General features: G+C 44.2%; 1 protein-coding gene and 1 long non-coding RNA gene across 2 annotated transcripts in view; one reads left to right on the top strand and one right to left on the bottom strand.

The window, feature by feature from the left end:
- The window catches only part of LOC119575421, a 158,999-nt gene that overhangs the window by 24,205 nt on the left and 107,294 nt on the right, over positions 1 to 27,500 (bottom strand). The gene's annotated exons all lie outside the window — the stretch shown is intronic.
- The window catches only part of LOC119575420 (homeobox protein araucan-like), a 108,910-nt gene that overhangs the window by 23,432 nt on the left and 57,978 nt on the right, over positions 1 to 27,500 (top strand). Inside the window, exon 3 of the mRNA XM_037923027.1 lies at positions 20,639 to 20,754. Within this exon, the coding sequence (XP_037778955.1) occupies positions 20,639 to 20,754 (116 nt within the window). The remainder of the gene's footprint in view (positions 1 to 20,638; positions 20,755 to 27,500) is intronic.

Below are 27,500 nucleotides of genomic sequence, written 5' to 3'. Positions count from 1 at the left end.
GGTAAGAAACTCGTATTTCGGTCCCTCGTTTCGTGAGGAGGTTCATCCGGTCATCCATAACGCAGCAACTTCCACGCCCTCAGCGGCTCTGCATCGCACGGCTGATAATTATTAAGTGAAGCAGGTGCCCCGGGGAAGGCGCATATAAGGTCATTATGGTGGCCGGGAGGGAAGGGAGGGGTGAGGGTGAAGGGCTTCTGGAGAATGGAGTGGGAGGACTGAGAGAACAAGGAAAGGGTAATTGGGAGAGTAAAGGCAAGTAGGGGTTTAAAACTGGCAAGTCGCTGTGGATGAGGGCGGAAATTGGTGGTAATACATGCACTGTGACGCTTACGGAAAGGCACACAAAAAACAAAGAACAACTAATGACAAGGCAATACGCAAAGACATATAGGACGCATACGCCTTTTTTGTCTCTTGTATATATTATATATATATGTATGTGTGTGTGTGTGTGTGTGTGTGTGTGTGTGTGTGTGTGTGTGTGTGTGTGTGTGTGTGTGTGTGTAAATACACACACACATGTATGTGTGCGTGTGTGATGCAGCATTATTGTATGTGTGTAGTATATCTTGCATAGATATATTACTCTAACTTAACCAATGCCATTAGTCTACAGAACGAGAAAAAGCTGAGGCTTGGGCGAAGGCTGAGCCGGGGGATTAGGGAAGCTTGGAGTGAACAGGGAAATTAGGAGCCGTGTTAGGAATGCGAGGCGATCCAGTGGGTAAGAAATAGGCAGAAGCGACTGGGGGCTGAAGCGCTAGTAGAAGGCGCCGTCCTCGCTAATCACTGAGAAGTAGAGAATGAGATGTTCAGTGGTGATGGTGGTGATATTGATGATAAAGATGATGCTGGTGGTGGTGATAATGATTATGGTGGTGATGATGATGATGAAAGAGGGACAGAGATGGAAAAGTGATGGAAGAATACCTAGGTGAAGAGAGGAAAACACGGAGTAGGGGAGTTGACAAAGGAAGGTAAAAAGATAACGCTAATTTCGGTCTGACTTCGCGTGCAGCCGTGTCTCTCGGGCGTCGTGGCTTCGCGATCACCTGCGTCGTGCGTCCGTGGCGTCGCCTCTGCCATCGGATGAACCATGAGGCGAAATGGGCAGAGACCGTAGTGCCTGTATTATATAATCTCTTTATGAACAGTCCAGTAGAAAGGAGGTAAAAAAGAGGTTGTAAGAGGGACGGTCTCCTTATGTAAGGTTTTCCATAAATAAGCACCTTACACCCCATACACACGCGCATACACGCAGTAAGAAGCATGAAAGAGCTTGTTATTTGCTGTATAGAGCTGCGGTAACATTAACCATTACTGCTATCGACCCTAGTATTATGGTGCAATAATGCTTATAGACACCCTGACACACATGCACAACACAGGCAAGTACTCCCAAATACAACGGAGAAAGAAAGAACGAAAGAAAAATAGAAAGAAAGAAAAAAGAACACACACACACACACACACACACACACACACACACACACACACACACACACACACACACACACACACGCGCGCGCGCGCGCGCGCGCGCCGTACGTTACACACCATTGCCTTTTGCCATTACTTAAATCTGCCCGACTCCCACTTCCTGCCCAGCCGTCTGTAAGACAACACCTCCTGTATGGTTTGAGTATGTGACGAAGTGATGGTAGGAATCCTGAGGGGGACCTGAAGATGGGGGGTATATGAAGAGGAGGGGAGATAAGGAGGACAGGTAGGGGAGGAGGATGGGGAAGAGGATGGGATAGGGGAGGAGGAGGATAGGGGAGAGGGAGGTGCAAATTTGAGGGGGACTCTGAGGAAGAGGGAATAGGGGAGGAAGATGGGGAGAAGGGAGAGGAGGATAAGGAAGAGGGGCTAAGGGAAAAGAGTAGGGAGAGGAGGAGGAGGAGCATGGGGTGTTGGGGAAAATGATAGGGAGAGGAGAGGTCCTAAGAAATTGAAAGTAAGATGATGATAATGATGGTGATACAAAGTGGAGATGAAAATGATGGCGGTGATAATGAAAGGCAATAAGACTGAACAAAAATAAAGAAGACGGCTAAAAAAAGAGAGAAGAGAAAGTGCAAAGAAACCAAAGACGAGAGAGAAAAAAGGAAGATGAGGGGAAAGGAAGAAAAATAACACGGTGAAAGAAGAAATTTCGTGGGATTTAAAAAAGTAAATGTGCTAGCGACGGCTGGATACGAAAGTTACTCTAAGAAGAAGAATTAACGGAGTAAGAAAAAAGAAAAGGAGCAAAACAAAGAAAAAAAAACGAAGAAAAAAAAAAACACAAAGAAAATCCAGCGGAAGGAAGGAAAGTAAGTCGAAAAAGGGGAAGGGAGTAGCAGTAGATAAGAGAAAGAAATGGAAAAGAAACGAAACAAAGAGAAATCGAAAAAAAAAACTTGAAAGTAAAAAAGAGAAAACAAATATGGAGGAGATTGAATAATTGAGAAGAAATTACTACATTCAAGGGAGAGGGGGAGGGAGAAAGAGAGCGAGTGAGGGGGAGGGAAAGATGCGAATAAAAGTGAGGGTGTAGATGAAATTGGAGTTGGCGAGGGAAAGCAAAATGAAGATGAAGGTATGGGAAAAGTAGTGGGAGAAGGAGAAGAGGGACATGGAAACAGAGAAAGAAAGGGGAAAAGAAAGGGAAAGGAAAAGAGGTAGTTAAAGGAAATGGGAATGAGAAAGAGAGAGAGAGAGAGAGAGAGAGAGAGAGAGAGAGAGAGAGAGAGAGAGAGAGAGAGAGAGAGAGAGAGAGAGAGAGAGAGAAAGAGAAAGATAGAGAAGAGTAGAAAGACAGACCGAGCGTTGCACTTACTCAAATGAAAGATTAGCTGCAGACCATTACGTCACCCCTTCTTCCTCTTCCTCCTCTCCTTCCCCTTCCCGAGGTAACCCGAGGTGCCAGAGCGGAAGATGGCCCGAGTGATGGCAGGCCTCGGAACAGGCCGACGGGACGAGTGGGCGCCTGGCCGGTGGTTCTCGCACCTGGACTGGCCATGTTCGGGCACGTCTACGCTTTCAACTTGAAAAAATAGAAGGGAAGAAGGAAAATGAAAAAAGTCCTTTTACAATTTTCGTTCACGTTTATTTTCATTAGACGTGTCTATCGAAAAGGGATTTTAATTTCCATTGCTGTGGTCATTAGATCGCGGTGTGCGGATGGCCTTGTATTTTTTTTTTTTTTTTATCTTGCAAAATTAACTCTCTAAGAAGGATGCTAGTTCATTGGTCCGTTTGGTTGTCTATGTCTTCTAAGTAAAATCCGTTAAACCGAACTAGACTTTGCTTCTACAGAAAAGATTTGAACTAATCCCTCTGCTCATTAAAACTTTTTTCTCACTCTCTCTCTCTTCTTATCGCTGTCTCATCTCCCTCACTCGTGCTTCCATATATTTTACTGATCTGTCAGTTTTTTTGTTTTTTTTTTTGTATTGTTTGCACACTCATTCAGGATCAGTCTTTAGTCTCTCTCTCTCTCTCTCTCTCTCTCTCTCTCTCTCTGTCTGTTTCTCTCTCTCTTCCTGTTTCATTCACTCCATACACCTATCTCTTTTCCATTGCTTCTTTGAATGCCTTACTATTTCTCATTCTCTTAAGGGCCTTCGCCACAGTTCTCTCACGTTTTTCATCCTCCTGCCTCATGTATTTTGACAAGGCGTAGCCCGGCATTAGCGTATCCGCACCCAGCGACAGATATACGGTTTGTTAGTTCACATCCGCTGAGAGGTGTGTGTCTCTTGTAACCCGACACTGTAACTCAGGCTACTTAAACGCGTTAGGGTGAGAAGTTAGGGGTTAACGGAGGAGGGGGAGGGGAAGGGTGTAAGGAATTGGAGGGAAGGGAGAGTGACTTTTATATCCTCCCCCCGTTTTTTTTTTCTTCTTCGCCACGTTTTTGCGGCAAGTTTAAGGTGTTTTGAAGGGTTGATGAATTGACGGGGAAGATGAGGAACAGCGGGGCGGTTCTCTCTACCCAATTGTTCTCCTGGAGAGGGAAATGTGAGGATGGCAGCGTTACACTAATACCTGAGGGTGAGGTTGTAGGGTTTCCGCGTGGGGATGCGTGGGGATTTATGGCTATATGAGGTGTCAAATAATGGATTTACCGGAATTGCGTTTGAGAATGTGCCACAGCAGTCGATACTCCGAATGTTACAGGAGGCGTTTCTTTGATTAAGGATTTGGGAATTGAAAGTGAAAGTGAAGGGTGTCTGGTGTTTTGTCACGTTAGATATTCTGACGTTGTTTGTGAAGAACTCTCAGAACGCTTTTCTGTTGAGAGGGGAGGCGACTCATGTAGAGAATCGCCAGAGGTCGATTGCGGGAGTTCCTTGACTCAGCGAAAATAACCCGAAATCTTTAATCAATGACTCACAAAATTGGATCTTTCTTGTCCCTCCAATGGGGAGAAAAGTATCGTATTTAGAAAAAATATATAGAAGGGAAAAATGGAAACACACACACACACACACACACACACACACACACACACACACACACACACACACACACACACACACACAAACACACACGACCTCATGTAAATACTTTCAGAATATCCCAAACGGCTGCAGTGCACACAGACAAGTCCCGCTTACAGGACGTCTATCACACGAACAGACTCTGACTGACAGACACGAAGTATTCATCTCCCTTCCCCTCCCCTGCCCCGCCCCTTCTCCGGCCCGCAGCATCTCCCGGCTTCCTTCTGAACATCCCCTCTCAGCCTCTCCCTACATCTCGCCCTGTGGCCATGGTCCCTTCCACGACGTATCCTCCGGCGTGGCCCTAAACACGGGTCTCCACTTTAAGCCGCAGACCTTTCTCCCCCTCCTCCTCCTCCTCCTCCCCCCCCTTTCTCATCCCCTTCCCCTCTCCTTTTCCTCCCCCATTCTCCCCTACTCCGCCTCCTCTTCCTCTCCCATCCTTACCTACCATTCCACCTCTTCCTCCCCCATTATCCCCTACCCCTCCTCCTATTCCTCCCCCATCTTTCCCTACCCTTCCTCCTCCTCCTCTTCCACCCCCATTCTCCACTCTCCCTCCCCCATTCTTCCCTCTCCCTCCCTCCGCCCAAACTAGGGCTTCGGTTTGTCCCGGCCAGCTAGAGAAACAAGGGGCGGGGAGGGGGAGGGGGCGGCGAGGGGGAGTGGGCGGTTATACTACAAACCTTCCGATGAATATACTTCGCGGTAGCATGTGCTTTGTTTCCCGCGAAGGTTTAAGAGGGGATGTTAGGCCGACTCCTATCATGCTTGAGATTTTTCATTCAAGTCGCATTATAGGTCTTTTATCTAATAACTGATGGCTATTCGTAGATAATCTGTAGTTTATTATGCCTTTTTTTTATAGGAATCTCCAAAATGTCATTTCCTTTGTAGTTTATAAAATGCCTGGGATGCCTAAAGAGATGATGTTTTGAAATTTAAAATCTTTAGAACAAATACTGAATTATAATTTACAACAGAAAAGATATTTTTCCGGCTGGTATATTTTGGGTAGAGAATCATTTCGTTATTTTGCTTATTTCATTAGAATTCATAACAGAACTAAAATGCGGATTAACGTCAAGAAATATATTTAAATGTGAAAATTCAGTAGTAGAATAATGAAGCATAAAGTTGCCTTAGAGTTGCTTGTCTTTTAATAAACAAATCCATCTTAACAATGTGCCCGTAAATGTTTTCACTATGTCGTTAGTAACGCCAGATGAACGTACATGTAACAAAGCATCCCTTACCAACAGTCCCCACAGCCTATGTTTCCCACCCTCCAACACATGAAAAAAAATATCTGGGGGAATATTGGAATAAAAATGTGTTCTAGCAGCCTGCGTTTTCCCCTTCCTCTTCATCGCAGCCTCTGCCACACTCTTGAACAAATGCGTGCTTTGCCAAACCCTGCTGAATTTGCCAACTGTCCAAGAGCTTATTCTTTCTCTCTCTCTTTCTCTTTCTTCCCCCCCCCCTCTCTCTCTTTCTCTCTCTCTGTTTGTCTGCCTACTTCACTCTTTTTTATCATTCCGTCCCTCCCTAACTCTCTGTCTTTCTGTCTGTCTGCATCTTTATCTTATCTTTCCGCTCCTCCCTCCTTCTCTCTTTATCTCTCTCTTTCTCTCTCTCTCTTTCTCTTTCTCTCTCTCTCTCTCGTCTAAACACTAATTTTGGTCCTGCCACGCTCTTCCTGTCTGTTGTCCCCACATTTCTAGCTAAAACACGGACATTCCCTCCTATATATATGACACAAGAACAGACTGCCCTCTCCATTTACCGCAGCCATTAGGCCCTCCTTCCTTTCTCCCCTCTTCCTTCCTTCCTTCCTTCCTCTACGTTCACCCGTTCATATGCTTTCCTGATTATTTCACCCTTCCCTTTGCCGCTACATTCGTTTCATTATGTACTCATTGTTCTTCAGTTCATGTGATAAAGTCTCTTCAAGGAGCGAGGTGGAGGAGCGCAAGTACAAGGACATTTTCCTGCGCCTTGATCGAAAATATATTGAAGCTCTCTCTCCCTCTTCTCTCTCTCTCTCTCTCTCTCTCTCTCTCTCTCTCTCTCTCTCTCTCTCTCTCTCTCTCTCTCTCTCTCTCTCTCTCTTTTCATGTTTGTGACTGATCTTTCGTACATACGTTTCGCTACGAAACAGATAAGAAATAGTTAGTTAATTAGAAAAGATTTGGATTAAGATTACACAGCTACTTAATTGCGCATGTTTGTACCTTTTGTATGAAAGTCGTCAAATGCAAAAGTAATGAAAACAATAAAGCATTTTTTGTCACTTGTCATGATGTACTAGTCTGTTCGTGAATAAAATATTACACACGCTACTGAATGATACGTGCAGCACGACAGGGAACATAAAAGGGAGGTAATCGACAAGAAAAAAAAAAAAAAATATATATATATATTGAGAGTATTGTCACTCTTTATGAACTGCTGTCGTTCACGTCTTTAATTTCTACGATTCCAGTTTCTCTGTTATTAGTCTTCGCTAAAAACCGTGATTATTTATGGCCATCATTAATTCACGTAAAGTACGAGCCACGAGGTGATAGATGACATTCAATTGGTATTCATTCACGGCGGGAGTGTAAATCAACTTCTGCAGGAGAGAAGTGCGAATTGAAATTTTGTTGGTGTTTTAATCTTACTTATTAGCCGCCTAAATACTACTGTGAGACGCCTAAGCCACCTGCAGGAGGGCATAGATCACCTTCTTCTGTCCTATGCTGGAGGATCACTTGCTCTCCCAGGATAGAACCGCTGGTACTCCTCGCGGAAAAATCCTTGTGCTCTCTGTTAACCTGTCGTCCTCCCCTCATAGCCAGCGGCCATGAGGGCAGCGCTCTCCCCTCTCATTAAGAGATAACAAGGGGAACCGAATGTCAGTGAGGTGAAGATGCGTGGGAACTTGTGGCAACTTGGGTGTATATGTATGTATTGTACACGTACGCACACACGCGCGCACACACACACACACACACACACACACACACACACACACACACACACACACACACACACACACACACACACACACACACACACACACGTGCATATGTATTTATGTTTATAAATATATGTCAAGTAGCAGGAAGCGATGATTAAAAAATAATCCTGGAGACCCTCATCAGGAAAAATATCTTTAGATATAACTTATATATATAGATAGATATATATAGATCGACCGATAGATAGATATATATAGATCGACCGATAGATAGATATAAATATAGATTGACACATACACATTCACTGTACATGTACATAACATTCGCCGGTGATTTCCGAACACATTCCTCGCGATCTGCACCGCCGCGAGTTTCGACTCCCTCCGCCCTCGGCTCCCCTCACCCTCGCCACAGTTTCCCCTCGTTTTTGGCCTCAACTTCCTATAGGGCGACGCCCACCCCTCATTAGGGAGTAACAAGTGGATGATAAATTGAGAAAGGGCGGAGGAGGAGGAGGAGGAGTAGGAGAGGAGGGGAGATGGGATGGGGAGACTGGGAGGAGGGGGAGGGAGAGAGAAAGAGGAGGGGGAGGAGGAAAAGTAGAAGATAGCGATGAAAATAAAGAAAAACAAAGAAGACGGAGAAGACGAAGATGGAGACGAGGAGAAAAAAAAAACAAGAATATGAATACCAAAATACTTGCGTTACTGGTGTAAGCTCACTGCACTCATCACGACTAGTACCCCCCCCTCCTCCCCCAACAGAACCCCTCCTCTAGCACCACCATCAGCGACGAAGCCGTTCGAGGCGGAGCCAGCGCCCGTCGCAGAGCTGCTCACCCCTTCCCGCGGGCGTCACAGACCGAGGGCGCCGCGGGGTCTATGCAGACCAACAAGTTAATTTAGTAAAGCGACCGTCACCGCCCATGACACCACCGCGCCTGCAGCCTAGCGGGGCGGAGAGATAGGGTGGATACGGTTAGGGTGACGGAAGGGTGAAGGGTGAAAAGGAGGGAAGATGTGATTGCTCATATGGCAAGGATCGCTGGCTCGAAATAACAAAGCCTAGATTGATAAAGTTGTGATACGGGGAAGGGAGGAGAGCGATGGCGATGGCGACGCGTTTGTAACTGATGACTAGACGATGCGTATTTGTTTGTGCAGCGAATGATGGGGTGATGGATAATGGGAATAATGAGGAGAATTATGACGTGGTGTGCGGGTTTCCCGAAAACAAAGGGTGAAAAGTTGACTGTTGAAAATGATACAGGGATGAAAAACAAAGAACAAACACAATAACGCGGAAAAATATAGAAAGAAAAAGGAAAAGCAACTTGAAATAATGGACGACATGTTTCATTTATTTTCTCTTTCACTCGTTTGTTTTATTTGTCTGTTGATTTTTTTCTCTCTTTTCATGTTTTCTACCTCATACACACACACACACACACACACACACACACACACACACACACACACACACACACACACACACACACACACACACACACACACACACACACAATTCAAACAAACAAGTTACCCATCAATGCACCACGCAAAACCGGCATTTACCTCAAAAAAGAAAGAAAGAAAAAAGCAAAACGAAAAAAAAGACAAAACATTATGCTAAAAAACGCTAATTCATGATTTCCCGCCGAAATTTTCCCGCTCGAGTGCCGGCCCCATCAACAGCGCTGCAGGATCACAGCTCATTTATTCATCAGTGTTTCGCTTCATTACGTTTTCATCCGCTCGGTAGTGTAGGCTTTGTCAAGGTGATTAAGTAATTCATTTGCACGTCAATAATATCTGACTAATTTAATACTTGCAGACAAACTTTACAAAAGCATCGCCTTTCACACTCGGTTTTGCTCTTTGAATCAAAGGGACCGAGGCTACTTTACGCTCGCAATCAATATGGACGGATAGTTGTAGCGTAGTAGCGTAGTCTAGGCACTGAAACAAAAAAAATATCATATAGGTACACATATATGTGTAATAATATATATATATATATATATATATATATATATATATATATATATATATGTATGTATGTATGTATATGTATATGTATATATACACATATACATACATACATATATGTATATGTATATGTACACACACACACACACACACACACACACACACACACACACACACACACACACACACACACACACACAAAAAAAAAAAAAAAAAAAAAAAAAAAAAAAAAAAATATATATATATATATATATATATATATATATATATATATATATATATATATATATATATATATATATGCACATATGCATATATATATATAATAAACACACACACACACACACACACACACACACACACACACACACACACACACACACACACACACACACACACACACACACACACACACACACTCAAAGCACAGTATATATTTGAATTTGTATTTTTCCTCTATTTTTGTGTTTTGGAGTAAAAGAGTTTCATACATTTCGATGTTGGCTTTAATACTTCAGCGTACGCAGGGTCGACTGTATCCAAAAACACACCATTTTCCCCCGGATTTTTGTTTCGTCACATTGAACACAAAATCCACGTACGATGATGACTAGGATATTTGAATCCTTTTTGGGCGCCGGGTCCTTTCCCTTCCCAGCCAAGACGTCCTATCCGGCCAGAGGAACCGGGGACGAGGCGGAAACCGGGACGTGGCCGGGACTGGGGCACGGAGAAACCCGATACCATTTAGGGGAGCGTGAAGTATGTCGGGGAGGCGAGGGGTTGTGGGAATGATAGGCAGAAGGTGGGGAGGGGTGAGAATGATTTAACTGGGGATAAGAAAGGAGGTGGGAATGATAACTGATAGCAGGGGACGAGGAGGAGGAGGAGGAGGAGAAGAGGAAGAAGGTAAGGAGGTCGAGGTCCCTTTTTTTGCACGAAAGGACCCCGGGGACAGTCTTTTGCAGGACCAAGAATCTCTCCTTTTCTGCAGTTGCCTTTTGCAGATGTGGATATTATTCCTGAGTCCCGAGGCAGGTCTTTATTCGATTCTTTACTTGATTTAGTAGTGTCGGAAAATCGATTCTCGCTCGTTTTTTATTTTTTTTTGATCTCCATTTGTATCTGCAACGTAAGAGGAATATAAATTGCTTCTATTGCTGTATCTTTTCGCAACACGAGTAATGATACAATTAGATCGATACTTAGGCGAATCAGCTTATCGCTCTTCAATCTACTCATTAGCATACAGGAACTTGGAGAGCATTCGTCTCATTATGTGCCCGCGGACCTGCATGATGATGATATATAATAATCATAATTGCGAAGTCATTCGCCATTCCCCCGAACACATCAAGATAGCTAGTGCTTTCATTCAGCCTGGAACATATTCGTCATGATATCATTACTATAATTTTTGAGAACACCCTCATTATAGCGTTTCAAATACCCTCCTGGAAGCAATTGGTGGACAAAAGAACAACATCTCTGTTGATAGTAATATCAGCATTCGTCATTCGCCTTCAAATAAATAGCATTAAGCGTCGCTGTAAAGCTGTGTTAGATAGTGAGTTTCGTTAATATTTTACGCTGTCTAAATACGTAACGGTCAGCGCCATAAAGTAGTTTGGTACGCTAAGCATTTGTTAGTTATAACACTTTGCACATGGAAGTAACCCTCCGACATTAGGGAGGAAAAAAGAGCAAAATATCAAAACCCGGGGGCTCATAAATGCTCCCACCCATGACAACGGCCACGCTCCAGTCATGAATGAATAACCCCCCACCCCACCCCCACTTCCCTCCTCCCCAAAAATGCCTATATTACGCTCTTGTGTAATGGTCCAGTAAAGAAAGCCAGATGCCAGTTAGAGCTTAAATGGAGGTTCCAGGCCGCCCAGAACCGTCCAGAACCCGCCCTGGAAGCCCCACCACAAACAAATACCCTCCATGAAAACAAACTAGCAATATATTCGGGCTAAATAGGAGGCAACGCATCGCTTTAGGGCCGCCAGTTGCGCGCTGACAGTTAAACAATTAGCTCTGAATGGGGAGAGTGTTGGCTAGTGAATAGGGGAGGATAAAATAGGTGGGGGAGAGAGTGAAATAGGAGGAGAGGGGTGAAACAGACAGAGTGAAAAGGAAAGTGCCAAGATGGAAGGGGAGGCTTAGGCGAGACAATGAATCGGGGAAAAGATGAATGCTCATACGGGAGAGGAGAGAAGGAGAGGACGAGAAACCGATAGAGTCGTCGAGAAAGATGGGGAAGAAAGAGGTGAAGGATGGAGAGATGAAAGATGGATAATGAGGAAATGCATAAATAGATGAGTAGTAGATAAATAGGATACATACGAGATATGGGGACGAGATTAAGAGAAAGCTGTTGAGAAAAGTGTATGAATATAATTATATGTAAAACGAGGGAAGGGTGTGGGAAAGGGAGGAGAGGTGGAGGTAAAAGGAAAAGGAAAGGGCGAGAAAGAAGGGAAAAGGAGAGGGACGGGGAGAGGAGAGGGGAGTAAATGAGAGGGAAGGGGAGAGGAGAAAAGGAGAGGGATGGGGGTAGAAGGGAAAAGGAGAGGGAGATGGGAGAGGAGAAAAGGAGGAGAGGGGAGAGAGGAAAAGGAGAGGGAGGAAGGGAGGGAGAGAGAAAGGGACGAAGGGAGGGAGGGAGAGAGAGAGAAAGAGGGAGAGAGGGTGGGAGAGAGAGAGAGAGAGAGAGAGAGAGAGAGAGAGAGAGAGAGAGAGAGAGAGAGAGAGAGAGAGAGAGAGAGAGAGAGAGAAGCCGAATGACGGGGGTGAGGAAAGGGGAGTGGATGGCTGGCTGATGGTAGTAGAAGGTGGCGACAGCCCGTGATATAATAGGGTGAGGCCTCAGATGGTTCATTGCATATTGCATATTGCAGAGACGACAGATTGCCGAGAGCTGGGTAAGCGATCACTCCGGGAAAGGGATGGGGGTGTGAGTGTGCGAGAGGGGGGTGGGAAGAAAGGGCGGAGGGAGGGAGAGAGAGGGGAAGGCGGATGAGAAACGAGAGAGAGAATTGAGATAGATATACATACACGCGCACACACACACGCGCACACACACACACACACACACACACACACACACACACACACATATGCACATATACAGAGAGAGAGAGAGAGAGAGAGAGAGAGAGAGAGAGAGAGAGAGAGAGAGAGAGAGAGAGCGCCAAACAGAGAGATATGTAGAAAGAAAGATCGGAAAAGAGACAGAAAAAAGAAAGAAAGAAAAGGAAAGAAAAGCAACAAACAAAGAAAACAACGGAAAGAAAAGGGAGAAAAGGATAGGAAAATAAAAAAAGAAAGAAAGAGACGGTCGGAGGGGGAGATGACGGCCGGGAGGGGAAGGGGGGGGGGAGGAGGGTAAAGGGGGAATGCCTACTCTGTTTTTATTTCTTTTTATAGCAAGATCTAGTCTAGCATATTAAGGAGATCATATGTCCCATTTCGTCAGGTCAATTATTTTCCCGGACTTTCATTTTCTTTTGTTTTTGTTTTTTTTATGGCCAACACAATTGCCTATTTGGCAGTCGTTGCTAAAACAATGCGAATATGTTGTATATTTTGATACAATCTGGACTGTTTTTAATTTCTTTCTATTTTCTTTTGAAACATTTTTCCCTCATTGCATTTTACATATTCCCATTTGGTATCGTTCACTATCTTTGATTCGCATCAGTTCTCTCATTTTTTCACTAATCTTTATTATCTCTCTTATTTTTATTATGATCTTGAGTATTTTGTATTTTGCCTGGAGTATTTTGTATATATCTATTTTTCCTATCTATATCTCATTCCATTTATATATTTTGCAATTTTTAAATATATCTTTCTTGTGTTATTGTTATATTTCTTAAGTTATTATAAGGGCATATTCTTTGTTTTATATGTATATATATATATATATATATATATATATATATATATATATATATATATATATATATATATATGCATGCATGCACGCACACACACACACACACACACACACACACACACACACACACACACACACACACACACACACACACACACACACACACACACACACACACACATTTGTTTATTTATTTATTTGTTATATATATATATATATATATATATATATATATATATATATATATATATATATAATATTTAGTCCTATATTTTTTCGACTTTTTAAGAATATAATTACGATGGAAAATTGTCCATCGTTGCATTTTCCTATAAATATCACTACAGTTCTTATTCTGCATTATTCGTTCCCTTCCTCTTTTTTGTCCTTTTCAGTTTCTCTCCTTTCATATTATTCTTTTTCGATTTACCAATGGCGTTCCTCTTCCTCCCTCCTTCCCCCCTTCGCTAACTTCCCTCAATCCATCTCTTTCTCTTTGTCCTCTTCCTCCTCCATCTCTTTCTCCTTCGTCTCTTTCTCCCCCGCCTCTTTCTCTCCCTCCTCCACCTCCTCTTCCTCCTCCCACTTCTCCCCCATCGCAGCTGTCACCTCACCAAACACCCAACTTTAGGGGAACAGCGCGCGACAGTCGGGGTTTAGGGCCATGGCAGATATCTCTACTTTCCAAGTTTACAGTTCGCTGTGAACTGTAAAAAAAAGAAAGTTCACAGGAAGCAAAAATGTCGAGGAAAAGAACAGAAAAATGCGCTATCGTGTCGTGAGGGGGACGGGCGCTTTTCAGTTCCTGGGAAGACTTAAGGAGGAAGAACGTAGAGAGAAATTCTTGCAAGACGGGAGGCTAACTGATAAAACTAAACACTTGCTCTGCCTCCATTCCTTCCCAGTCATTCACATTCATCGCCGCAAACGAAGATCCCGCCGGAATCACGCCAGATGAATAATAACGTAAAACAAGTGACGGGCGGGAAATGGCAGCGTCGGGATTATGCATATCATCACCTCATTTCCATAAAAACTGCTAACAAGTGATGGGCTCAACCCGAAGCGTTATTTAGCGGTCCCAATTCATTATCATAACAACAGTGGATGACTAAACTCGCGTCAGTGGTATGAATTTTAGCGCCGACTGGGCCTGGCGCCGTGTCATACCGACCGCATACCAGTATCGGGAGCTTGGGGGCACGGGGAGGGGGTAGGGCATAGGGGGCATGGAGGCTCGGGCAAGGGGTAGGGTGGAAGCAGGGGTGCGGGTAGGAGGTAGGGGGCAGAGGGTAGGAAAAAGAGTGAGGGGAAATAATTAGGGCCTCGGGTGCTAATAGTGTCAGAATGAATAGCATCTATCGTGATTGAGATACATCGTTTTTTTTTTTTTTAAATATCAGGCTATCGGATAACTGGCAGTGTTTATTATATATTCTCCCCCACGTATTTGCTTTTTCTTTTCTCTCTAGTCATCCACGTGGTTAGTAGTCTAACAAAAAGTGACTCACGAAAGCTAGCGAGGTCGAGGCAATATTGTGATGGGAAGGCTTTCCCCTAATGGATATTACAGTCACACAATGTATTTGATGTAAGCGATGACGATTATTATTTCTTATAGGAAGGGAATCGCGCATTGCAGACCAGACAGCGATTCACACAATAAGGACCAGCAAATGCAACGATTGTTGGCGAAAGAGAATGACAGGAGGGAAGTTGAGAAGGGAAGTAGGGAAAGAGAGAGAGAGAGAGAGAGAGAGAGAGAGAGAGAGAGAGAGAGAGAGAGAGAGAGAGAGAGAGAGAGAGAGAGAGAGAGAGAGAGAGAGAGAAGGGCAGAACTGGGGAGGGAACAAATGCATAGAGAAGCAGAAAGGAAAAAATGGCCGAGGAATTTGATGGTCAGAATGACAGTTGAAATCGAATAACAGAAAAGGGATTACAGGACGACTGAAAAAAAAACGGCATTTCAACATAATATAACATAATGTAATACAATACAATAGGTACATGAATAGAGCGAGGAATATAGAAGATACTAAAAGCCGTAGTCGGAAGTGTAGAGGGCAAATTTCAAGGAAGACCAGTTGATAACGATAACAGACACAGGACGGTCATCGTATACCCCGGAGACGTTGGGATTGGCAAACATGTGATGCAGCTGGTGTGTCCGATAAGGCGACAAGTTCCTTATATCCAACAACATCCTGGGAGTGATAAGGGCCGTGACCACGTGGGGGAAGGAAAGGAAAGAAAACAAAGACAGCATAAAGCGACTCATGAAGATGGCAAAGGTCGAGGTTCTTCATATACTACTAGGCAACATAGAGTTAACCAAGTACAGCATTTGTGCAGAACCGTGAGGCTGTTGCAGGTGTTCTACCACTCGCGGGGAAGCACGGCGAGGCGGGAACACGTGGCAGATAAAAGGGGCGGTAAATAAGCTAAAAAAAGTAGTGTGCTTCTCTCTAGTTGGCAATATCATCAAGTGCAAATCATTGCTTTCTCTGTATTTTATTCTTTTCTTTCCTGATGATGGATACAGGTGAAAGAACTGCAGTTTTAATATTGTTGGAGAGAGAGAGAGAGAGAGAGAGAGAGAGAGAGAGAGAGAGAGAGAGAGAGAGAGAGAGAGAGAGAGAGAGAGAGAGAGAGAGAGAGAGAGAGAGAGAGGGGGGGGGGGGACATTGCTTTATCCTGTGGCGGGATGATGTGACTAAAGTTGTCTTTCGTATTACTGCTTTGTCACTCAGGCTTCCCTGTCACGAATCACTTTTTCGTTTTTGCATGCAGTGTGTATTTCTATGAACAGAAGAACTTGTTTTGGCAGAAGAATACCATTAAAAGCTATAACAAAATAAGTTGATACTTTGTCACTTAAACCGCTGCATCGTTAATCATGTGTTATTTAATGGTTTTCCTCAACGCACATTTACCATCACCAATTTCACCCCGGCCTCCCACAGCGGGTCAATGAGTAACAACCGGTCCCAGCAGGAGACTGTGTAGGTGGCATCAATTTGGTGGTAATTCTAGTAGTTTTTAGTGTACATAACACCGCCTCGTTAGACCGGAACGATACAGTAAACGTCATTTGCACCTAATTTCTATCTGTGCAGCCCAGCAGGAGGTCCACGCGGCTGCTCGGGTGGCGAGTGACCTGCGAGTGAGAATGGCGGCCTCCTCTCCGCCCTGCACGGGGTATGGCGGTCCTATGAGCTCGGCAAGGCTGTTTGGTTGAGGGATATGGTGCTTGTATATATGGATGCAGACGAGCAGGGTGTACAGCGGGTGTATCTGAGGTGACGAATGAGTGCAGGGGATTCGGTGTGGCGTCCGGGCGCAGTGGGAAGTGCGGTGTCGTTATCGCGGTGTATCGCGACCCCCGTCATCTGCTTCAACACCTGTCACTTTTTTGGTTGTCTTTTATTACCAGAGGGACATTGTTAATTCCGACCCCGTTTGTGCGAATCGCTCCTTTTCGCTAAGATCTCGCCGGCGGGAACATCTTGGCTGTAGGTTTCCCAGGAAATGAAAAATTGAGGCTTAATATGGCGACACGTCGTCCCTCAGGAGGACATGTGCTGCCGGTGCGTGTCTTCTGCGCCCGACATCCTGCTGCTCGTGACGGAAGGATCGCCGCAACGGATGTTCCGAGCTGATAACTCGAGAGTAAGCCAGAATTCCTCCCTTGTTTTGTCGAGGGTGAAATATTACTGATTATTTTTACGATCCTGGAAACAAGGATAGTGCATTTAGCCCTGAGTCCTCCCACTGATGATGGATGGATGATGCGGCCCTAATTACAGCAATAAGCCCGATAAAAACGCTGAGGAAATACTGATACGTCAAACGTGCCAATCAATTTCAACGATCGATATCGCAGAATAATTGTGGACGATGTTCTTGAACGATTCCCACCGGGAGAGGTGCACACATCAGCCGTCCCCAGTGCACCGAGCAGCGGGCGGTCTTAAGCTTACGTTCCCTGAGTAAACAGCCCCACGTGCAGAACTGAATACCAAGAACCTCTCTGTAGGTTCCGATAGAGGATCCGGTAGTGTATATAAACGATCCGACTCTATTGAGGGGAATATTGTTTCTCGGAGCGGCTAATATTGGTTGTATAGACGTTTTGGAGGCCGTCAAGTGGCGAGGGCGGAGGGTAACTCACACTGGATTAGATCTAATTGATGCTATATTTCTCTGGCGATGCCTTTCCACGTTCCTGCTTATCTGTTTTTTGTGACGGTGGTGTTTCGGCGCGGCCTTTGGCATTGCTTGAATAATTTTCCTATTAAGAAATCCCCATGGGCAGAAAGAAATGTCAGCTGAATCAATCTAACGGTAGATCTCCCTAATTACTCGGCATATAATGAAGGAAGCCACGTTTTATCAATCCCTGTATCCATATTGGTAATGAATTCATCCAATTTGAATAGGACGCATTATAACCTGCTTAATATTCATGCCACGTTGCCCTGTGACACATTAATACATTCCTCCACATAAGTAAGAACATTTTTCCCTTTTTTCGCGAGCAATAACAACTGCTAATTAAACTAGTATGTCGGCCTGGAGCAAGTAAGGGGAAGGGGGAGGGGGGAAGGGAGGAAGGGGAGGGAAGAATGCGAGGACATCGAGGTATTACGAGAAAAACTAAATTTTTGCAATAAAAGTTGCTAAACTTATGATTAATTGTTGGAAAATCAATAATAAAGGACTACTTTTTTTGTCGTTCCGACTTTGATCGAAGGGAGCTCTATGTGTATGCTCGGATGAAAATTTTATATCATTCGTTAATGTGTGATATATGTGATGTATCATATAAATTTATTTAATCATCTATTTTCTTATAAGAATAAATGTATCCATACAAGCCTTGCTACATATCTCTGTAACTTATACATTTTTCTGATTCATCAATTTACTTACAGATTAAACAACAAAATCCGCAGTCATTAGTACAATTATGAGTATACATGCGTATGATGTTAATTAATATTTACCTACAACATATGTATTTTATAATTCCATTCATACACCCATTTACTCAGCAAGCATAAAACAACGTATCCATCCACACCTCGCTGCATGGTTCCGAAGCGCGTTCTTGGTGCACACGACGGACCAGAACCAAAACCGCAAAATAAATCAGATATGATCAGCCGCCCAGCTTTTGGCAGGCAAGCAGAAGTGCTAATAACAAGTCCCTCCCACCGATTCATTGTGGGCGTAGATTGAGAGCGATGAGTGTGCGTGCTTGCGGGCGCTTGCGGGGAACGGATGAGTTACGGCTGAGCTTCTATCGTCGAGTTCCGTTGCGATGCGTTTGCTTGCAGGTCTCGGGGCGAAGCATGTGCTTGCTCAGCGCCTCGTCGAACTCCTGCTTCTTACTCAAGCACCGCATCCGGGCAGCAACTTCCTTTGTTGCTCCCAGATTATCAGCTGATGGAGTGTAATGGCCACATTTTGCCAATTGCTTCCTCTCCCCCCTCATCAACTTTCCTCTCTTTTACCCTTTTTTCTTTTTCTAATTTTCCTACACGTGCATATAATACTAACGACTTTCCTGAGTGTTTTAGAATTGCCCCTGTATATATTTATAGCTGTTTATATATGCATATATGTGCGTGTGTACGTTTATGTGTATCTGTGTGAATCTACGTCTATCCGTCTATCTGTTCGTGTGTGTGTGTGTGTGTGTGTGTGTGTGTGTGTGTGTGTGTGTGTGTGTGTGTGTGTGTGTGTGTGTGTGTGTGTGTGCGCGCGTGTGTGCATGTGTGTGTGTGCGTGTGTGTGTGCGTGTGTGTGCGCGTGTGTGTGCGCGCGTGTGTTTATGTACGTGTGTGCTCACGCGCATGCCTGTGTGTGTGTGTGTGTTTATGTACGTGTTTGTGCGTGCACGCGCATGTCCGTGTGTATTTGTGTGTATGTATAGTATTTACCTAGATCTTCCACCGCCCCCCACTCTTTGGCTCCCCTCTGACTTGGATGGAAAAATCAGAATAATGAATTTTGGGGCGGTAGTTCGGGTCCTGAGCCATTTTACCATTTCTAGCCATTGGTCAAAGCACGGGATCACTTAAGAGAAGCAATAAGTGGCTGAAGAGGATCTAGTCCCTTAATAATGGTCCCCGATTCATTATTTTTCTCCCAGCACTTGTTTGTTCTAAGGATTTCTATATGAAAATCTCCCTTTGCAACGAATGGATATTTCTGATCGTTTCGGCTGATTAATACTTATTTCTGCTCCTTTGCAACATCGTGAGGCATTGCATTGCAGCGTTCCATTTCACGGACTGTTTTTTGTGTTGACTATGAAAACACAACGTATCTGCTTGTCCGTGTTTGGTATAGTTTTCGGTTGTTCATAAAATAGTGTGTGAATGAGAGAGAGAGAGAGAGAGAGAGAGAGAGAGAGAGAGAGAGAGAGAGAGAGAGAGAGAGAGAGAGAGAGAGAGAGAGAGAGAGAGAAGTTAAGGGGAAGGAGAAATGAAAAAGAGAAAGACAAAAAAAAAAAAAAAAAAGAAAACAAAAAAGATAAAAGGAGAAAAAAAGAAAAAGAAAGAAAGCGACAGAGGCAAGAAGGAAATAGAGTGGATGAAAGAGGGAAAGCGAGTGGATGGAAGAAGAAAAGAGAGTGGATGAAAGAGGAAGAGAGAGAAGACAGAAGGAAGAGGATGCGAATGTCGTGTCGCCAGAGTTGGCTTCCGTCCTTCCACCGACGATTACCTCTCTTTCTCCAAGGCCTCGGCGGGCCTCGGAGAGCGACAGCGCGACATAGGGTGTGAAATAACAATCAATATATCCTCCCCCAACTGCCCTCGCCTCCCCCATCGTAAGTAGCACCGCGAAAGGGGGATATATCACCACACGCCCATGACAGGACGTGACACAAGCATATATGTCGCCAACCCATTGCATAACCGTGACCAAAAGTGACCCTTATGTTACGTAGGTTTTGGGATGATACATTCTTGTTATTTTTACTCGGTCTGCCGCCCATACAGTCGCTGCGAGATCGATATGACGAACACGGTAGCGGGATGTGCTACACCTGCCCGGATCTTCTCTCTACTGCGACAAGGGTCGAACTGCGCCAACTTCATTATTATTGCATTTTTAGTAATGACGTTAAGAACCTCATTACAGCGATCGTACTTGTAGGAGATTGCGTTCGCCACACTAACAGTGATATTTCAGGGTATTGTGTTCTATTTTCTACTGTTTAGTTCTTAAGAACCGTACAGTCACGGCCAACTAATGTCCTTTTCTCCGTTCCAGAGCTCCGGCTACGGCATGAAGGAGGGCGGCGCCGGCGATGTCTCTATGTACGGCAGCGGCCTCGGGGCTTCGCCGGCAGGGTATTACCCTTACGACCCCACCTTCGCCGCCTACGGGTAAGTCAAATTTCGTCATGCAACAGATTGCGCAGGGAAAGCATGAGAAAGATGTGAACTGTCAGTAGGAAGAGAATTATGAACTCGGTAATCATTTCCGGGATGAGGTCGGCTGATTATGCCTCCGACGGCCGACGCTCCGGCGAGGAACTTGTTCTTTGATCTCGAGGCGAAGGGCCGGGGAGGGTTCCGCTTCGGACGATTTCGGATGCAGTTTTCTCTCCTTTTTTGTTCCTGGTATTCGACTGGCATTGATTTCTGAAGGTCTGAGGGATTTAAGACCGAAAAAAATCGTTTATACATACATACATACGTGTGTGTGTGTGTGTGTGTGTGTGTGTGTGTGTGTGTGTGTGTGTGTGTGTGTGTGTGTGTGTGTGTGTGTGTGTGTGTGGGCCTTGGAAATATGTTAATATGCGTGTAAGCGCAATTGCTATTGTTGATGGCAATGGTGACATCAGGAGATCTCCCGAGCAATGATAATAGTGGAAGGAAATTATAAAATCTCCGAACCAGCGCATCGTCCATCTTTCCCCGCTCCACGAGTACATGTCCCCCCCCCTCTCCCCCCTCGGCGGCAGCGGGGGGCCACAAACCTCCAGCAACTTGATGACCCTCTTATATTACCTCACAGATATAAGAGCTCTTATATCTCTCCCTCCTGTCCTCTGCCTCCAGGTTCCCACTCTGTTATCCGTTCTTCTTGCCTCTTCAAATTATCCCTTCCATTGTTTTTTTATTTTTATTTTATTTCTTTTTATTCTTTATTTTGTTTAGTCTGGTGGACTTGGAACTCAACCACTGTCGTTTTCGGTTCCTTTGGTTGTTATTCCCCCGTGCGAGCAGTCCCTTTATCGCTCTTGTCGCTGTGCGGGTGTATCTAATATATTGTGATCGTATTTTGTGTTTATTTGTTGTTTATTTAACTGTTTGTTTCTTGTCACAATTTGCCTTTGCATTACTTGCCTCTTCTCTTGATTTTCCTGTAACCGTAGGCTAATTTCCGGCCGCCAACGATGCAGCCTTTTTACTCCCTCCGTAGCAACTCGGTGAATATTTTACCGGCTTTCGTTCTTTAACCTGTCATTCTTTCCACGCGCCCCTTTCCCCTCCTTCTCCCATTCTTCTACTTTCCTTCCACTCACACCCCTCCCCCCTCCTCCTGCCGACCCCGCCCACCGCGCAGGGACCCTCCGAGGCCCCCGGGGGTCGCAGGCGTGCATCGAGCCCCAGCCTGCGAGACACGGCGTCAACTCGCTCCACTAATTTAGACGACTCGTAAAAACTCCGACTAAAAGCTCCGACACTTCTGTAGGGATCGCCGGTTCGTGAATGATGTATCAGGCCTTATTTCTCGCTGCTGCTGCTCGCCCGCCGCCGTTGGGCTGAAAGAATAACCAATTTTTTTTCGAGTGGTTTTATATAGAAGCGATTTTTCCAACGGATAGCACGAGCAAATGAACCTTGTTTATGAAGAAAATGCCTTTTGTGTAGCCATGAGCCTCATCGTGAATGCTTAACGGGAATCCCAGCGGATCTGAAGCGCGGTAGGTAGATCAGGTGGATAGGCTATTTTGTCACCACATAATCAACGCAGACTTTATGGACCACTTTTGGTAAGATATCCCGAAAGATAGTCGTAAAAACACATATCTGTTTACAACAGGTTGAGAATACACCACACACACAGGTTCTCTCTCTTTCTCTCTGCCTCACCTACTCTCATTCTCTCTCTCATTTCCCATTTACCTCTCTGTCTTCTAGATTTTTATCCATCTATCTATCTATCTGCTGTCTCTGTTTGTTTATCTCCTCTCACTGTTACTGATGGATTCGCATTTTCTCTAACATGGAAAATCGGATCATATCATCGATACATAATACATTTATAATTCATAATGTAGATAAGGTATTGTGCTATTGGACGCTGGCGAAGAGCAATGCACTGTATATCAATTTATCTCTATTGTTATGACCTAATACATACACCTGAGTGTGCAATTCCGAAGGTGGCCGTGGCAAGGAAAATATTAAGTAACACATCATATGAAGTCCAATAACTCTTGGTCCCGGGATGTGTATTCGTTGGAGGAAGGAGAGGAAGGATGAATGGTGAGGAGGAGGAGGAGGAGGAGGAGGAGGAGGAGGAGGAGGAGGAGGAGGAGGAGGAGGAGGAGGAGGAGGAGGAGGAGGAAGAAGAAGAAGAAGAAGGGAGGGGAGGGGAGAGGTAAAAGAGAATTGCAAGAAGGAGAAAAAGGAAGGGAAGGAGAAAAGGACGTATATGAGGAGGAAAAGAAGGAAGAGGAGGGGGAGGAGGAAGGAGAATATGAGAAGAGGGAAGTAGAAGGAAGTGGAAGAGGAAGAGGAGTAGGGCGAAAAGTAGAGGAGGAGAAGGGGCGGGGCAGTCGATATACAGGTGCCTCAAATGTTGCTCTAACACGGAAACTTTTTCATGAACATTTGTTTAGTGTGCAGAAAGTGAACATAATGGTAGGTTACCACTGTAGTACTGAGAAAACGGGGAAAATATATAGTGTGAGTGGAGGACGGGCTGCGGGTGATTGGCAGGTGTACTTGTCGAAATACAACAGATGTTTACGTGTTTTGAAGAAACACACCTGGACATTCGGCCATGGGAACTAAATCCCAACAAATGTAGAAAATATATCGAGGGGATTTTTCTAGCCATCGGGATAAGACATTTTAACCGAGAGTTCTTAAAAAAAAGAAACAAAACCTGATATTAAATGTTGTTCGTAGGGTTATATCAGACCAAATTGTTCCTTCCATTCCCCATGGCTATTTCTCCTGCAGAATCTTGAACGCCAGAACGCCCTTCCTCTTTTCTTACTTCCTCCTAACGACCAATTTCTTTCCCCTATTCCCTGCGCACTCAAATCTTTCCCTTCTCTCTCTCTGTCCCCTTCTTCATTCCTCTCTCTTAGCTCCTTTGCTTTCGTATCATCTTCAAGTTCCCCTTTTCCCAATCTTCTTTACCTTATCCTATATGCCATGCCTGCGCTTTTTGTTTCCAGTATATATCTTCCTCCCGACCATGTCACCCTACCATAGGATGCCCTCACCCCATAGTCCCATCCTAGGGCAAGGCCAACACTACGAGGAGCAGGATACATCATTTATTGTCCATTGCAGCATTCAACATCCTTGCATCATTGAGCAAGTTGCTGAAAGAATGTGTATGTATAGACCATGGTGTTTCGAGCATAATCATAGGACCCGAGTCTGGTTTTAACAAAGGAGGTAAAAGCTGATTTGTAGTAAGTCATAAAAGCAGATTTCTTCCCCGTGTTTGTTTTTTCTTTGTTTTATGTGATTCGGAGTCGGGATTAATATTTCACGTCGGGATTTTGTCCGCTGGATATTTTGGAGACAGTGGGAAGGGGCTGGCCTTTCCCGGTTTCACTTTTTGTGCCGAGGAAAAAGATTTTGAAAGAAAAACTGATTCTGGGGAATTTCGAGAAATCACAAAACAATAATAGATTTTTTTGGTTACTGTAGCAGGTGAATATGTTTGAAGGAGACATCATAAAGAATAACAATAAATATATCGAAGTAAAAGGAATGCATGTAAATATTGACTATTCTAGTTGTGGTTAATATATACGTATATTGTACATGTATACACGTACATATCCTTGCGCACAGATACATACATACACTTACAAATATATATACTTCCATCCATCCATCTATCTATTTTTCTATCTATCTGTCTATTTATTTAATTAATTAATTAATTAATTAATTAATTAATTAATTAATTATTTATCTATCTATCTATCTATCTATCTATCTATCTATCTATCTATCTATCTATCTATCTATCTATCTATCTATCTATCTATCTATCTATCTATCCATCCACCCACCCATCCATCCATACACACACGCACACACACATGTATATATATGTATATGTATACATACATACATCTATATATATATATATATATATATATATATATATATATATATATATATATATACATATATATATATATATATATATATATATATATATATATATATATATATATATATATATATATATATTGTCTGAGAATTTATTTGTTGGGATGTGTGCAGATAAAACTACCAGAGTATATACTGATAGGAAGAGTACAGCTAAAGAGAAAGCCAGCAGATGGAAGTGCAAATTCCAAACACTGGGATCTATGATATTCAATCCCTTTCTGCTGCAATAAGGCCCTCCTGCGACAAGGGATCCAAACCCATATTTCGCCACAGCCGCTGCGTCGTGCCCAATACAAGGTGTAAACTAGCGGAGTGATACCGCCGTTTATACCCGATATGTCAACGCCTCGACGGTGGAGTTGCTGCTTCAGATCTGGGTGTTTTATTGAGGTTCATTCCTAACTGTCGGAAAGGGCGAGAACGCGACGAAAGGCCTGGCATTTCCACCATTATTGATGCTGAAGGAGACGAGATGAGAGAGAGAGGAGGAGGAGAAAGAAAGGGAGGGAGGAAGAGGATAGAGAGAAATAAAAATAATTATATCCAGTAGGAAAATGAGTGTTTCAGTATGTGAGTGGAGTGTGATATACAATTTCAAACAGACAGAGGGTAAGGCATATTGATAAAGAGTAGAGAAAAGAAGAGACATCAACACTGGAGCAGTAGCCTTATTATCCACGAGCATTAATATGTCACAGCCGCCGCCGTCTCCACCTAGCGTAAGATATCATCATACGCAATCAAGATAGCATCTCGTTGTTCCAAAAAGTCAATTTCATCGGATATTAAACCGCTCATCAGGTAATGTGGCAAATTTCGCAAATTCGAACCCAAAACTTACCTGCGCTAAGGGCTAGTTTGTCTAATTGTAATGCTACTAACTGGTCTTTATGGTGCCCCTCCATTACGGACAATATGGGTCATCCTGTCCCGTAATGTCGGTACAAAGGGATGATTTCTTCCGCAACCTCCTAATCACGCCATACACTTTAAATTCATGTTTTATTTGGGCAAATTTAACAGAGAAGTTACGATGGCGTAAATCTCTCAGTGGCGAAGGGAGGGAGAAAAAAAGAGAAAAAAAAATGAAAGAAAAAAAAAGAGTTGGTAATGGTCAGCTCTGGTTAATTCCGTCCGGGATGTTCTCGTTGTTCCCCTCCAAAGGGTTTTTCGTTCGTTTTTACTCCTCGGCCTTTGTCTTGGTCTTTGGTTCGGTCTCTTTTCGGTCTTTCTCTTTAGTTATGGACCCAGATCTTTCTTTCGCTTTGGACTTTGTCTCTCTCGTCGTGTAGCTCATTCTTTCTTTAATCTTTCTCATTTGTCTCGGCACAGCCTTGGCCTTTGATCTCTAGTCCTCGCGATATATCTTCCTTTCCGCTGGCTACGAGCTCGGGACGAGATCGAGCTGGAGATTATGGGAGTGTTTGCTGCGACTCCGCTTTTTACGGGTTGTGTAATGGCTCAATGGACGCTGGCGGTGAGGGCAACGAGGAAGTGACATTTTTTGACCTGCGCTCCCCACGTGTCATGGGGGGCTGGGGGTGATCATCGCCGTGGATGATTTAGTATATTGACGGGGAAGAAATAAAAGGAAACCCTCTATTTTTTTCATTACAAACCTGACCCATGACAACACCTCCATAGCTACTTCGACGTTTGGCATCGTCCACGGGACACTCATGTCACAGCAGACAGACTGACGTCCATGAATCTCGGTCTGTCAGCGAGAGGACTAGCGTGACTCTCAGAACAGGAGCGTGACAGCCTTGTCTTGCCGCTTCCAGCTGATCACAGTTATTGGCCCGGAAAATTTAATTAAACTCTGAGGATAGTGAGGGCATCTGGCGCATCAATTATATTTACCCGGTGTTAGCAGTTTTGGGACCCTTTCGACCCTCCCCCCTTTCCTACTCTCCCCCCCCAAGCTACCCTCGCCCCTCCTCCTCCTCCCTCTCCCCCTGTCCCATCTCTGACGCTGTGATTTAATCGATAGACAATAGAGCAGTCTCTCCTCTCTCCCTCTGATAGTCATTTATCGGCTTCCTCTCCATCTCCACCCTTCGCTCTCCTCCCTCCCCCCCCTCTCTCTGGCCCTCCCCTCGTCTTCCATATGCGCCCGCGGCCCCCTTATAGAGCCCATCCGTCTCCTACGCATTTTCCGCAAAATGACCCTTATTCGCCTAATGATTCGTCATTTGTAACTACGGCTGATACATGGCGCTTTGATTATCTGGCATCCACTGGATACATACGTATACAATACAATTCTTATTTGCGTTTACATGTTCCCTATAATTCAAAATTGTGTATGCACGTTTACCAATCATATTTTTGCATACATGTCTCTATAATTCACATTTGTGCACACATGTCCTCATAATTCACACTGGTGTTTACTTGTCTTTATATCTCATATCTATGTATACCTAACCTTAACAACAGTAAACATGCGTGCGTGGAGAGAGAGAGAGAGAGAGAGAGAGGGAGGGAGAGAGAGAGAAAGAGAGAGAGGGAGGGAGGGAGAGAGGAAGGGAGGGAGGGAGGGAGGGAGGGAGGGAGGGAGGAGAGAGAGAGAGAGAGAGAGAGAGAGAGAGAGAGAGAGAGAGAGAGAGAGAGAGAGAGAGATGAAAAATAACAAAAAAAGAAGAAATAAATAATTTTCTCATCATTTTCCTTCGTTCCCTAGAATAATTCATCAGGCCAATGATCATCATGATCGATCTCCTTCATACCGCAACTCCTGTCGTAAA

The sequence above is a fragment of the Penaeus monodon genome, chromosome 7 (genome assembly GCF_015228065.2).
Source record: "Penaeus monodon isolate SGIC_2016 chromosome 7, NSTDA_Pmon_1, whole genome shotgun sequence".
Taxonomy (NCBI): Eukaryota; Metazoa; Arthropoda; class Malacostraca; order Decapoda; family Penaeidae; genus Penaeus; species Penaeus monodon.
The sequence above is the reverse complement of the archived record's forward strand: the minus strand, read 5'-3'. Positions and strand labels throughout refer to the sequence as shown.